The 14,117-nt window shown below is 48.1% G+C and overlaps 1 protein-coding gene across 1 annotated transcript; it reads left to right on the top strand.

Annotated features, from left to right (window-relative positions):
* The first annotated feature begins 10,636 nt into the window (after nucleotides 1-10,636).
* Nucleotides 10,637-13,666, top strand: LOC139786373 (uncharacterized). The gene has a single exon (XM_071725534.1). It carries the CDS (start codon nucleotides 10,637-10,639, stop codon nucleotides 13,664-13,666), a length of 3,030 nt encoding a protein of 1,009 aa, XP_071581635.1.
* The last annotated feature ends 451 nt before the right edge of the window (nucleotides 13,667-14,117 follow it).

Genomic DNA, 14,117 nt, shown 5'->3' with positions numbered 1-14,117 from the left:
TCCACTATCGTTGCCGTCTCGTTGTACCGAATGTCTCGTCGGTCCTTGCGTCTCGCTGTACCGAATGTCTCGTCGGTCCTTGCGTCGACGTCCTTTCCCCTTGGTTGCGATTTAGTTTGCTGACAGTTTAATCATCTGCCGCTTTTTCTTTAATTTTCGTCGTGGTTTTTCTTTCCACGGTTTTCTCTTGTGTAGTGGTTAGCGTTTTTCACTCTTTTGCCTCACTAGTGCTGGCGCATCTCACCGCTGCCACCAATTAATGTTGTGCCCGTAGCCGTGAAGGAGGGACTTTGTCGGGATGTAGGCGCCCAAAGGATTAGGATCCACGCACTAATAAATGACACTCCGTACTTTACAGTAAAAGAGGTTTTGCTCTCACTTTATTACAAGAAATTTTAGTAGTACTTAAGACAATACGCGTTAAGGATGCGCGATTAACCTCAGAAGCGATCTGTCTGATCCTGTAGCTACTGACATATATATTAATTTCATTAAGGCGGAAGGAGGGGTGACCCTGATTGGAGCACGTACGCTCCGTGCGGCTCCGTTGCTGTCTCAGCATTCTGGGAACAGAACTGTGACTCGCTTTCTTCTTGTCACGTTCCTCTTTAATAATTTAATAATTTTAATTGCCTCATCTTATATTAATATTTTCTATTTTGATCACGTATTGATTATTGAGCATGTTCTTATTCCCGAAGGCTGGTCGGGCTACGACAATACTATATAAAAATATATTATATAAAAATTGATGTGTTTCGTGCTCGGCCGAGGTGACCTCGGGACACGAATTGAATGCCGGGACCACCCTGACAAAGGCGCGGGGCAAGAGCCTAAAGGAGTTAGCGAGGAGTGAAGTTTAGATGACGCACGCCCTTTGTTTTTGATATACAAGCACAATTTATTGCACGACAAGAGTTTACAACGTTTTTCTCGCACTCGCGCAACCGAGCGGGCTGAGCATCTGCGATAGATGTCGGGACGGAAATCTTGCGTACGCTCGTACTTTCTACGATGGCTCGCGAACGGAGATCTTGAAGAGCGATTGACTACCGCCCTCGCGATCGGAGATCTTGAACGCGACCGACGGATATCTTGCTCGCGAGGCAGATGAGCGACCGCGAACACGATGACTTGCGAGATGCTCAAGCGCACTTCTGGTCACTCGGGAACGTGGTAGCGAGTACGAGGTGCACACAAATTTACACTGAGAAACGCAAATTATAATGAGACGCTGGACTTCCGCGTTAACAATGAGAGCGACGCGGCACGACAAGATGGCCGCGAGCGGGGTCGATATCGGGATCAACCTTCCTGCGTAGGTTATATCAAAACGGCTCGGCTGAGCTTACGCGCGATTCTCGCGATGCTCGAAGAGAATCTCGCGAAAACCGGGTTCGACTCATGTGACGGTTTCGCCGTCGACACGAGTCTCTCTCGAAGGATCACGCTACCGGACGCGGTGATCACCTGATCCGTCCCTTGTGCTTCGCCCCGTCGCACAGTGGTGCGGAAGTGGGAAAACCCAAAATTTTGAAAATAATGTTTTTATGTATCGACTACTATTTTGGGATATCTAATAAATATAGTAGTATCTTACTATAAAAATGTATATTTTATTTATTTGATTTCAGAAAAAAACCTCAATTCGTAGATAGATTTTTATACTCTAACTATTGTCTAATGTCTGTTTAACCGAAATACATCTCTTGTATTTCAAATGTGTACATTCTTACTTATATGTAACATAATTACTTTTCTAAATTGTTAACGAAAATCCTATTACATAATGATACCTAAAATTTTAAGTTTTTATTTATTTCATTATGTCTATAAAAAATGCTCCACTTTCCTCCAAGCTCTTGATTGTATTTTTGATAGCAGATGCTATTACTAAACTGTCCTATAAAAATTACGTGCTACTTCTTGCAACTTTAGCTGTACTTAATTATTATTTGACTGCAGTCGCGCGACAGTGATGTCAGAAAGCGCGGCCGCTATCATCACGTGTCTCTCTCTCTCTCTCTCTCTCTCTATATATATATATATATATAATATATATATATAAAATATAATTAGTTATTGTTATTTTATTTATATGTTAGATGTCTTAATATTATCTCTATATGAAATTTAAATTTCAAGAAGAACATAAAAAAATGACATCATAAAGCATATCGAGAAATTCCAAAGTTATGTTTTTTCCGCATCTCCCATGTACGGTGCACCCACTGTGCGTCGTAATTACGGGCGACGGAAGCTCGTGAAAGAGATGTTTCGCGCGACGACCAATCGAGCGGGTGCAGACCGCGACCGAAACTTGTGCGCACGATGCGACCCTTTGCACGGGTGCTCTATGCGTACCCAACTTCCCGGAATTCGCGCGATGACCAATCGACCGGGTGCTACACGCGACGAAAACCGGCTCGCTCTTCGCTTCACGTGAACGAAAGAACGATTTGAGAAGTTTCACGCGGCGACCAATCGAGCGGGTGCGGCTCGCGATGAAACTGTACGGACTTCGCGCAAGTACTTTCGAGAACACTCCCGATTCTCTAATTGCCACGAACGACCGGCTCGACTTTCTCCTTCGCGAAGTGGAAACCGAAGAGAGCGCGGATCGATATCGATCATCCTTCGTCCCGATAGGAGACCTTCGGCGGGGGTCGTTGCCTTGCGAAGGACGAAGTCACATCGATCCGCGATGTGACGCGTTGCGCGGTGTACGCGAATTAGGAAACGCGTGCGCGTTTACAATCGCACGTCGGAGCGGTAGGCGCGACAACCGGGTGATCTCGGGTGAATTCGTGCCAAGCCCGAGGGTTGTTTGTGCGCGCGCCAGGGGCGTGCGCTGTCGCTACAGCGCCCCATTGATACCGATCTTAAACAATATGTTATTCCACCTTCGCCGGGGAGTTGTTGATGATAGTAATTAATTATATCGATGTGCCACTTTACTATAAAAGTGTCGTGCAACGGAACGTATTTATTTCAACACTGCACGTCTAGCACGGTCAATTGTTTCTTGTTCTCGCCGTCATTGTTATTTGATAGGGTATGCGCATAAAAGAAACAATTGAACGCGGGCCGACTTTACCTTTCTTCAATGTTTCCAATTTAGCAATGTTACCATCAATGATTCAGCATAGAACGTTGAAAAGCATTTAGACCAACATCCAAACCAAGCCCGTTGTTATCGATTTGATTAATTTCAACGTTCTATTATATTTACTCGCAGTGTATTAAGGAAGTCATTCATTTTTTTCCAAATTTTTCTAACTTTTTCTATTTTTTTTGTATCCTATACAGGGTGATCCGAAACTATCGTTTGTCCTTAAAATGTCGTATTCCTGACTTAATTTTGAGACGATTTTCCTTTACCAAAACTTTATCCGAAGCTTAGTTTTTGAGTTATTACGAGAAATATTCAGCGAATTACGGAACGAGTACGGAAGGTAGGCAGGGGCGGCGCGACTCACCGTCCGACGCGGGTGATTATGTGGGGTGCTCGCTGCGATCAGTGATCGGTGCTTGCTACACGCGATGGATTTACACACGATACGCGTACACACACACACCACACACACACACACACTCACACACACACAATTACTCACTCATTCATTCTTACCTTGCAGAGATTCGATGTCTTCATACTGCTGATGAATATTTGCTTCATGACCGTTGATGTCAATGAGACGTTCCCATGACACGCCGAGTAATTCTCAGTCATCGAACGATTAATCGGTAATAATTAACAGCGATAAACCGGTAGATTTGCTTATTAATCTTATCGGTCAAGTGCGTGAGTAAATCCGTGAACGTGTCGATACGTGATACAATTTGTCAAAGAAAAAACTTCTCGCGTATTAGAAGTTTATTCTTTGACAAATTGTATCACGTATCGACACGTTCACGGATTGACTCACGCACTTGACGATAGATTAATAAACAAATCTACCGGTTTATCACTGTTAATTACTACCAAATAATCGTTCGATGACTGAGAATTACTCGAAGAAAGAAACACATTACGCACAATCACATCACAGTAAAAGGAAAACTTCTACTTGATTACATCACAGTAATTAAGTAGAAGTTATCCTTTTTTTATTAATTGTCACGTAATCACCACTTTTACGAATTTACTCGCGCACTCGATCATAAACAATTACGGTTAATGCAATTAATTACTACCGATTAATTAATTATTACTTTAAGAAGATCACTTTAAGAAAAATCACTTTAAGAAAGAAACGCGTTAAATACTTGACTGCACAGCGCACGTTAACACGATGCTCGATGCGGAGCACTTCTCGACGACGACAACAAACAGTCAACAGGTTATGTTGGTACTAGCGCTGCCGAACGTAACATGTGACATTATGGAGGATTCACACTGCGTTCGATTGCGTCTCCATCACGCGTGATTGGCACGAGACACATGTCTTGTGATTAGCTGAAACCTCCGCGGTACTTACGAAAACGTGTAGTATTACTGCGAACACAAGATGTTCCACGTAGAAATGTGTTGGTCGCTCTGAAAAGAGCGAATTTATCTTTGGTCGCTCTGAGAAGAGCGGATTGGTTTGAAATTGAAAAAATTTTATAACAGGTGCTCAAAATGACCACCATCCATTCTAACGCAAGCTCTCATGCGTTTTAATAAATTTCTTTCGACGTTCTCCATCATTTCTTCGTCGATGGCCCAAATAGCATGTCGCAATCTTGTATCTAAATCATCGACATCCTGGGGAAGCGTTTTATAAACTTTTTCCTTACAATATCCCATAAAAAGAAATCTAAAGGATTGAGATCCGGAGATCTTGCGGGCCAACGTATCGGACCGTACCGACCCATCCAGCGTCCAGGAAAGTGCTCGTTCAAGTAATTGGTAACAATTCTGGCGTTGTGTGGCCCAGCACCGTCTTGTTGAAACACAATCTTGTTTCTCTCCAATAATGGAACTTCTTCTAAGAAATCTGGTAGATTATCTCTTAAAAGTTCCACGTATGTTTGGCCAGTTAAAATATCCGGAAGAACAATCGGACCAAGTATTTGAGTTCCCATTATTCCAGCCCACAGATTTATCTTCCAGCGAGTTTGGAAGCTTCTGGGTCGCGTAACTGCGGGATTTCATCGCTCCAAAAATGCATATTATGCGAATTAAAATGTCCTTCTCGTGTGAATAATGATTCATCGCTGAATATCACACGAGAAGAGAATCTGGGATCTCGATCTACTTTTCTCAGAAAGTCTTCGCAGAACGTTCTTCTTGCACGATGATCTCCTGCTTCCAAATGTTGCACGCGTGTGTAGTGAAATGCGTGCAACTTTTCTTCTTTGAGTACTCTTTGCACGGTTCCATAGGATAAATTGAGTTCTCGAGCAACCACCCGAATACTCGTTTCAGGATTATGCTCGAAAGCACGTACAACTTGTACCATGTGCCGCAAATTTCTCGCCTCGCGATCTCTCCCAGTTTCGTGCATGTTTGGAAGGACATTGCCAGTCTCGTATAATCTTTGAGCTGCTCGAAGTATGACGGGAGCCGACGGATGTCTTTCTCGATTTGGATACAATTCGGCGTACCGTCTTGCAGCTACGTAATACTGTCCGTGACACTCGCCAAGTGCCATCAGCATGTCGTAATATTCTTCGTTTGTGTATCGTACTGCCATATCGTCCTCTTAAACGCTTCTAATAATCGAGGGATTATTGATTCCAGTGTCGATCGCTCTATCCTATTTATACGATCTTCGCGGGGGTCGATATCCCCTCCCCGCGACCCGCGACGAATAGCGAGTTTCGCGGGTCGCGCGATGCGCGTCGCGTGGGCGTCGCGTGGACCCACGCGACTCGCGAAACTCGCTATTCGTCGCGGGTCGCGGGGAGGGGATATCGACCCCCGCGAAGATCGTATAAATAGGATAGAGCGATCGACACTGGAATCAATAATCCCTCGATTATTAGAAGCGTTAAGAGGACGATATGGCAGTACGATACACAAACGAAGAATATTACGACATGCTGATGGCACTTGGCGAGTGTCACGGACAGTATTACGTAGCTGCAAGACGGTACGCCGAATTGTATCCAAATCGAGAAAGACATCCGTCGGCTCCCGTCATACTTCGAGCAGCTCAAAGATTATACGAGACTGGCAATGTCCTTCCAAACATGCACGAAACTGGGAGAGATCGCGAGGCGAGAAATTTGCGGCACATGGTACAAGTTGTACGTGCTTTCGAGCATAATCCTGAAACGAGTATTCGGGTGGTTGCTCGAGAACTCAATTTATCCTATGGAACCGTGCAAAGAGTACTCAAAGAAGAAAAGTTGCACGCATTTCACTACACACGCGTGCAACATTTGGAAGCAGGAGATCATCGTGCAAGAAGAACGTTCTGCGAAGACTTTCTGAGAAAAGTAGATCGAGATCCCAGATTCTCTTCTCGTGTGATATTCAGCGATGAATCATTATTCACACGAGAAGGACATTTTAATTCGCATAATATGCATTTTGGAGCGATGAAAATCCCGCAGTTACGCGACCCAGAAGCTTCCAAACTCGCTGGAAGATAAATCTGTGGGCTGGAATAATGGGAACTCAAATACTTGGTCCGATTGTTCTTCCGGATATTTTAACTGGCCAAACATACGTGGAACTTTTAAGAGATAATCTACCAGATTTCTTAGAAGAAGTTCCATTATTGGAGAGAAACAAGATTGTGTTTCAACAAGACGGTGCTGGGCCACACAACGCCAGAATTGTTACCAATTACTTGAACGAGCACTTTCCTGGACGCTGGATGGGTCGGTACGGTCCGATACGTTGGCCCGCAAGATCTCCGGATCTCAATCCTTTAGATTTCTTTTTATGGGGATATTGTAAGGAAAAAGTTTATAAAACGCTTCCCCAGGATGTCGATGATTTAGATACAAGATTGCGACATGCTATTTGGGCCATCGACGAAGAAATGATGGAGAACGTCGAAAGAAATTTATTAAACGCATGAGAGCTTGCGTTAGAATGGATGGTGGTCATTTTGAGCACCTGTTATAAAATTTTTTCAATTTCAAACCAATCCGCTCTTCTCAGAGCGACCAAAGATAAATTCGCTCTTTTCAGAGCGACCAACACATTTCTACGTGGAACATCTTGTGTTCGCAGTAATACTACACGTTTTCGTAAGTACCGCGGAGGTTTCAGCTAATCACAAGACATGTGTCTCGTGCCAATCACGCGTGATGGAGACGCAATCGAACGCAGTGTGAATCCTCCATAATGTCACATGTTTACGTTCGGCAGCGCTAGTACCAACATAACCTGTTGACTGTTTGTTGTCGTCGTCGAGAAGTGCTCCGCATCGAGCATCGTGTTAACGTGCGCTGTGCAGTCAAGTATTTAACGCGTTTCTTTCTTAAAGTGATTTTTCTTAAAGTGATCTTTCTTAAAGTAATAATTAATTAATCGGTAGTAATTAATTGCATTAACCGTAATTGTTTATGATCGAGTGCGCGAGTAAATTCGTAAAAGTGTTGATTACGTGACAATTAATAAAAAAAGGATAACTTCTACTTAATTACTGTGATGTAATCAAGTAGAAGTTTTCCTTTTACTGTGATGTGATTGTGCGTAATGTGTTTCTTTCTTCGAGTAATTCTCAGTCATCGAACGATTATTTGGTAGTAATTAACAGTGATAAACCGGTAGATTTGTTTATTAATCTTATCGGTCAAGTGCGTGAGTCAATCCGTGAACGTGTCGATACGTGATACAATTTGTCAAAGAATAAACTTCTAATACGCGAGAAGTTTTTTCTTTGACAAATTGTATCACGTATCGACACGTTCACGGATTTACTCACGCACTTGACCGATAAGATTAATAAGCAAATCTACCGGTTTATCGCTGTTAATTATTACCGATTAATCGTTCGATGACTGAGAATTACTCGGCGTGTCATGGGAACGTCTCATTGACATCAACGGTCATGAAGCAAATATTCATCAGCAGTATGAAGACATCGAATCTCTGCAAGGTAAGAATGAATGAGTGAGTAATTGTGTGTGTGTGAGTGTGTGTGTGTGTGTGTGTGTGTGTGTGTACGCGTATCGTGTGTACATCCATCGCGTGTAGCAAGCACCGATCACTGATCGCAGCGAGCACCCCACATAATCACCCGCGTCGGACGGTGAGTCGCGCCGCCCCTGCCTACCTTCCGTACTCGTTCCGTAATTCGCTGAATATTTCTCGTAATAACTCAAAAACTAAGCTTCGGATAAAGTTTTGGTAAAGGAAAAATCGTCTCAAAATTAAGTCAGGAATACGACATTTTAAGGACAAACGATAGTTTCGGATCACCCTGTATATCTATTCCTAATATTTTACATTTTTTCTATTAAATTTGAATTCAGCGCAGTCTTATAATGCATAATGGCACTAACATTCACCAAAAGAGAGATTTTGGATATAATTGTAAAAGACGGAATAGATTCTGGAGTTAAATACATTTTATCAAAAATGAATTTTACCGATCACAATATTCATCCTCGAGGGAAGGAAGAATTGAGATCACTTACATCTTCACTTAGAACGAGACGTAATTTAAAATTTCAGGCTGCAAACAGAATGAAAAATAGATTTGAAACGAAAAATGCAGAGTAGTTAGATTCGGAATTTACATTTGATTATCGTAAAATAATCATCAATGACAATAATGCCAACTTGGAGAAATTGAGTTCAACCGCAGGTCCTGGTCGCCCAACAATTGATTTTGGCAATATGTCTGATCGTTCGAAACGCCGAAATGCCTCTAGAATAAGTGCTGAATTGAAACACGATCCCCAGAGAATCCTGAATGCATGTCGTTATGCTGCAAACTACTCAAACGAACGAGAGCTTAATGTAGTTCTCCGTGAAGTTGCAGCAAGTCCAGCAAAAATAAGGAAATTAATAGACACCCTTCGGACTTCCGTTTCCGGTGCTAGCGAGAGTGACAGGTGTGTGTGCGTGTGTGTGCGTGTGTGTGCGTGTGTGTGCGTGTGTGTGCGTGTGTTTGCGTGTGTGTGCGTGTGTGTGCGTGTGTGTGTGCGTGTGTGTGCGTGTGTGTGCGTGTGTGTGCGTGTGTGTGTGCGTGTGTGTGTGTGTGTGTGTGTGTGTGTGTGTGTGTGTGTGTGTGTGTGTGTGTGTGTGTGTGTGTGTGTGTGAGCGAGGTTAAAATTGCATAGAAAGGTAGTTTGGAGGAGGTTGGAGAAGGCGAGAGCGATCGAGCGGGAGAGAGTGGAGGTGTGAGAGTGAGGAGGTGAAAGAGTGGAAAAGGGGAGGAATAGGTAAAAAGGGATAAAGGGAAGGAAAGTGGCAAGGGAGAGGTGACGGGTACGGCACGGACGAAAGTTAGTGTAGAGTGGCGATAGGAAAGAGACGATACGGTGGCGCGCGAGCGGGCATATATTAGTATTGATATAGAAGAGAAAAGAACGGTAAACACATTGAGGCATAGAATAGCTAGAGAGATAGATATTGCAGAGGGAAAATGACGGAAAAAAAAGGAAAAACGGCAAGATTAATAGAATTAGAGGGAGTGGAACAGGAGGGAGGGAAAGGTGAGAGAAGAGGAAGTACAGACAACGTAGATTTAATAAAGAGAAAGAGAGGGGCGATAGAAAGAGGGGAAACTGAAGAATGGGCTTTCAGCAGGAGCAAGAAACTGCAAAGATCGCTGCAAAAAGAAGGCAAGGAAAGTACAGAAGACGAAAGAAAATGGATAGAAGAGATAAAGAATGAGGTAAAGGTTGAGATGAGAGAAGGGGTAAAAGAGATGAAAGAGAAAATGAGGGAACAGGGGAGGGAATTTAGACAAGAGATGGAAGTTTTAAAAAGAATCATGGAAGAGTGTGTGAGATCGTGATAATTCGGTTGCATGTCAGCGCATGTCACGCTTTCTATAAAATAATCGCCTAAATAATTTCGCGTTAAGGGAATAACTCGCGGCACGTTATAGCATGGATCTTTCGTTACTTTCCGAAAGTTCGCTAATTGTTAGCAACAACACAGCCACGGTCGACCGGTCGCATAAACAAAGTCGAACGACGACGCTCTCACAAAAGAAAGATCCCTGCTATAAACAAAACAGTTGAAACCATGTAACGACCCCGCCGGGGCGTCACGTGAAAACGGTGACGTCGGTTCTATGACGTAGGGCTCCGATGGCCAATCACCCTCCCGAAACTGGTGGTACCCAGCCTGGAGGGAGTTTCGCCTCGGAGGTGATAAAGGGATCGCCGCTGCGCCGCGGAATCGATTTCGCTCGCAGATCACCGCTAGTACACCGCTTTTCTAAACCGCCTTGCTATACCGCCGCCGTTTCGCACTCGCTTGCTGAACCGCTTCTCGCTGCTCTCGCCGTGCTCAACTCTGTGCGCGCTCACGGCACTTGCCTAAAAGTAACCTGTGTTAACTGTACATATTTAACATTATAAACGCTATTTTCTCTGTACTTGCTGTGTCTTCTCTTGTGGTTGTCTTTACCTCGCGCCATCCCGCGCTAACGCGTGCCCCCGAACATTCTGGTCCTTCGAGCCGGATCATCGCCGGCAACCGCGATCGGGAGTGCCTAAAACAGAAGACACCATGAGTCTTGACCATAGCGCCATGCTGAACAGCCAACACGAACTCTTCGTACGCATCTCCAACGCAGTCGAAAACCTGAAGAAGATGGGTCAGGCGAATATCACCCTCTCTGCCGTCGAGACTCGCATTCGCCTCCTCGACGACCACTGGGCGAAGTTCGAGAGCCAGCATGACCTTGTTCGGGCCTGCTACAAGGACCGCTACGCTGAGAGTGAGTACGCAAAATTAGACTTACTCGACCAAGCCGAGAGCGCTTACGTGCTCCAGCGTAGCATCCTGTCCGAACAGGCGAAGCTCTTCAAGGCCGCGTCGGCTTCCGCGTCCGTCACGGCGTCAGATCAGGGGGGCGAACACGCGCCTCGCGTCTCGCTGCCCCGTATCAACTTGCCGCAATTTTCGGGCGCCTACGAGGACTGGCCATCTTTCCGCGATCTCTTTCGGTCGGTCATCGGCGACAAGCCGGCGATTCCGCCAGTCGAACGGCTGCACTACCTCCGCTCGTGTCTCAAAGGGCCGGCTGAAAAATTAATAAGATCGTTAACCATTACGGGCGAAAATTACGATCGCGCGTGGGCGCTACTCTGCCAGCATTACGAGAACAAGAGGGAGCTGATACGCTCCAACTTCGCCACGTTTACCGCCGTGGCGAAGATGAAAGCCGCTACCGCCGACGAGCTCAGCCGCGTCCATAACGCCGCCACGTCCGCCGTGAATGCTCAAGAGAGCATTGGGAGGCCCATAGCTTCGCACGGCATGGACCTTTTCAACCACCTCGTCATCGAACTGTTCGACTCGCGAACGCGTCTGGAATGGGAATCCTCCTCGGGAGATTCCTTCGAACCGCCGTCCCACGATACGCTGATGAGCTTCATCTCCAAACGGATTCTCACGTTAAACGCCGCGAATCCGAAGAACACTACCAAACCCGCGAGTGAACCGTCACGGTCCGCGAAAACCCACGTCGCGAAGCGTTCCGAGCCTTCTCAGTGCCCGCTATGCAAGGGGAAGCACTCGCTCATGGGGTGCCCCGACTTCAAGGCCAAGACAGCCAGTGAGAGGAAGACTGTGGTCGAGACCAATAAACTCTGCTACAACTGTCTCGGCAATCATCTGGTGGTGAAGTGTCAGTCTACGCGAAACTGCTTCACATGCAACTTGCGTCACCACTCGATGTTGCACGACGTTTCCACGCCGAAACCTGCCGCGGAAGTCAGCGCGCTTTCCGCCGCCGGAAAGACCGAAGACCGTAAGGCGATTCTCCTCGCGACCGCGCGCGTGACCATTGCCGACCGGCACGGAGATCCCCATGAGGTTCGGGCCCTCATAGACCAGGGCTCCGAAGTGTCGATCGTGTCGGAGTCCTTGGTGCAGCGGCTACGCCTGCCGCGATCGCGCACGCGAGTGTCTATCTTTGGCATCGGCGGCTCACACTCGGGGTCCACTCGGGGCAAGGTGTCACTGAACGTTACGTCGAGGACCACCGGGGACTCGTTCACCGCCGTCGCGTTCGTGCTTCCGCGTCTCTCGCTCTACCAAGGCTCCACGAACAAGTGCAGCACCACGTGGCCTCATCTTCAAGGACTCCCGTTGGCCGATCCGCGCTTCACCGCCAACGACCCCGTCGAGTTGCTGTTGGGCGCTGAAGTTTGCTCGACCATCCTGGAGTATGGTCTCCGCCGAGGCGAACCGCAAACGCCAATAGCTCAGAAGACCATCCTGGGATGGATCTTGTCAGGGGGCTGCGGTGCGACCTCCCTCGTTGGTCACCTCAGCTCATTCCAAGGCACCGCCGACCGTGACTTGGCCGAGCTGGTACGCCGCTTCTGGGAGCAGGAGAGCGAACCTCCCGCTTCCGTCACGCTCACTCCCGAAGAAGAGGAGTGCGAGCAACACTTTGTGCGCACCCACGAGCGCACCCCCTCTGGCCGGTACGTCGTCCGACTGCCGTTCGCCTCGCCGCCGAAGAATCTCGTCGAGACCCGCAAGCCCGCGGAGCGCCTGCTCACCGCCATGGAACGCAAGTGCGCCCGAGATCCCCGGTTCGGAGAGCTCTACCACGCGTTCATGCGGGAGTACGAAGACCTCGGGCACATGGAAGCCGTTGCTCCGTCTGACGAGAACCTACCTCGCGGAGCGTGCTACCTGCCGCACCACGGAGTGTTGAAGGAGGCCAGCACCACCACCAAACTTCGAGTGGTGTTCAACGGCTCACAACGCACCAGCTCCGGCGAATCGCTGAACGACCACCTCTTCGCAGGCGCTAACCTCTTGCCGGCACTCGCTGACGTGCTCTTGCGTTGGCGTCGGCACCGCTACGTGATGATCACCGACATCGAGAAGATGTATCGTCAGATCTCGGTCCACCCGGAAGATCGCGACCACCAACAGATCCTGTGGAGAAGTGCCGTCGACTTGCTCGTGCGCGTTCTCCGCCTGACGACGGTCACGTACGGCCTCAAGTGCTCGCCGTGGGTCGCGATTCGAACGCTCTTGCAACTCGCCGCGGACGAAAGGTCTCGGTATCCGCGCGGCGCGATCGCCCTCGAGGAGGACAGATACGTGGACGATGTCGTAACCGGAGAGGACACAATCGACGACGCGATCGCGGTGCAAACCGAACTACGCGAGCTCTGCACGGCGGGCGGGTTTCCGTTACGTAAGTGGGCCGCGAACTCCGAGGACATTCTCGTCGGCATCCCGCGGGAACATCGCCTTCAACGCGCACTGCACGTGTGGGAGAACGACACTCACTCCACTCTCGGCCTCCGATGGCACCCAACGGACGACGAATTTTCCTTCGCGATTCGTACGCGCGCGATCACCGAATTCACGAAGAGGCGTGTCCTCTCGGAGACCGCGCGATTGTTTGATCCGCTCGGATGGCTCACCCCCGTCGTGATCAGAGCCAAGATTTTTATCCAGTCCGCTTGGTTGAAGCGACTGGAATGGGACTCCCCCCTTCCGCCGGCGGACGCTCAGCTTTGGGCGCGCTCCTGGGGGAGCTCCCGCTTCTCGAGGGTCTTCGCGTGAGCCGCTGGCTCAACTGCGGAGCTACGGAGTCTCAGGTCGAGATCCATGGCTTCGCCGACGCTTCCGAGCGAGGTTACGCCGCTGCCGTCTACCTCCGCGTCACGAGAGGCGGCTCCACCACGCTGCACTTGCTCGTGGCCAAGAGCAAGGTTGCTCCGATTCAGCAGGTGTCCCTCGCTCGACTCGAATTGTCCGCGGCCGCACTGCTCACTAAATTAACGCGACACGCTCGCGACACTTTACATTTGCCCGCAGCACCGATCTTCCTCTGGTCCGACGCCCGAGTGACACTTCACTGGATCAAGGGCCACGCATCCCGTTGGAAGACGTTCGTGGCCAACCGGGTGTCGCTCATTCAGCGGACTCTTCCCGAGGCTCGGTGGCGGCACGTTCTCGGACGCGACAACCCGGCCGACTGCGCTTCCCGAGGGATTGCGCCCGGCGAACTGAT

Source organism: Temnothorax nylanderi, unplaced genomic scaffold (assembly GCF_030848795.1).
Source record: "Temnothorax nylanderi isolate EJ_2023f unplaced genomic scaffold, tnyl_v1.0 TNYL_tig1021_pilon, whole genome shotgun sequence".
Classification (NCBI taxonomy): Eukaryota; Metazoa; Arthropoda; class Insecta; order Hymenoptera; family Formicidae; genus Temnothorax; species Temnothorax nylanderi.
This window is presented reverse-complemented; position numbering and strand designations above follow the sequence as displayed.

Excerpts from the sequence above, each read along its gene's own strand:
- LOC139786373 (XM_071725534.1), top strand. The coding sequence starts at position 10,637 with ATGAGTCTTGACCATAGCGCCATGCTGAACAGCCAACACGAACTCTTC.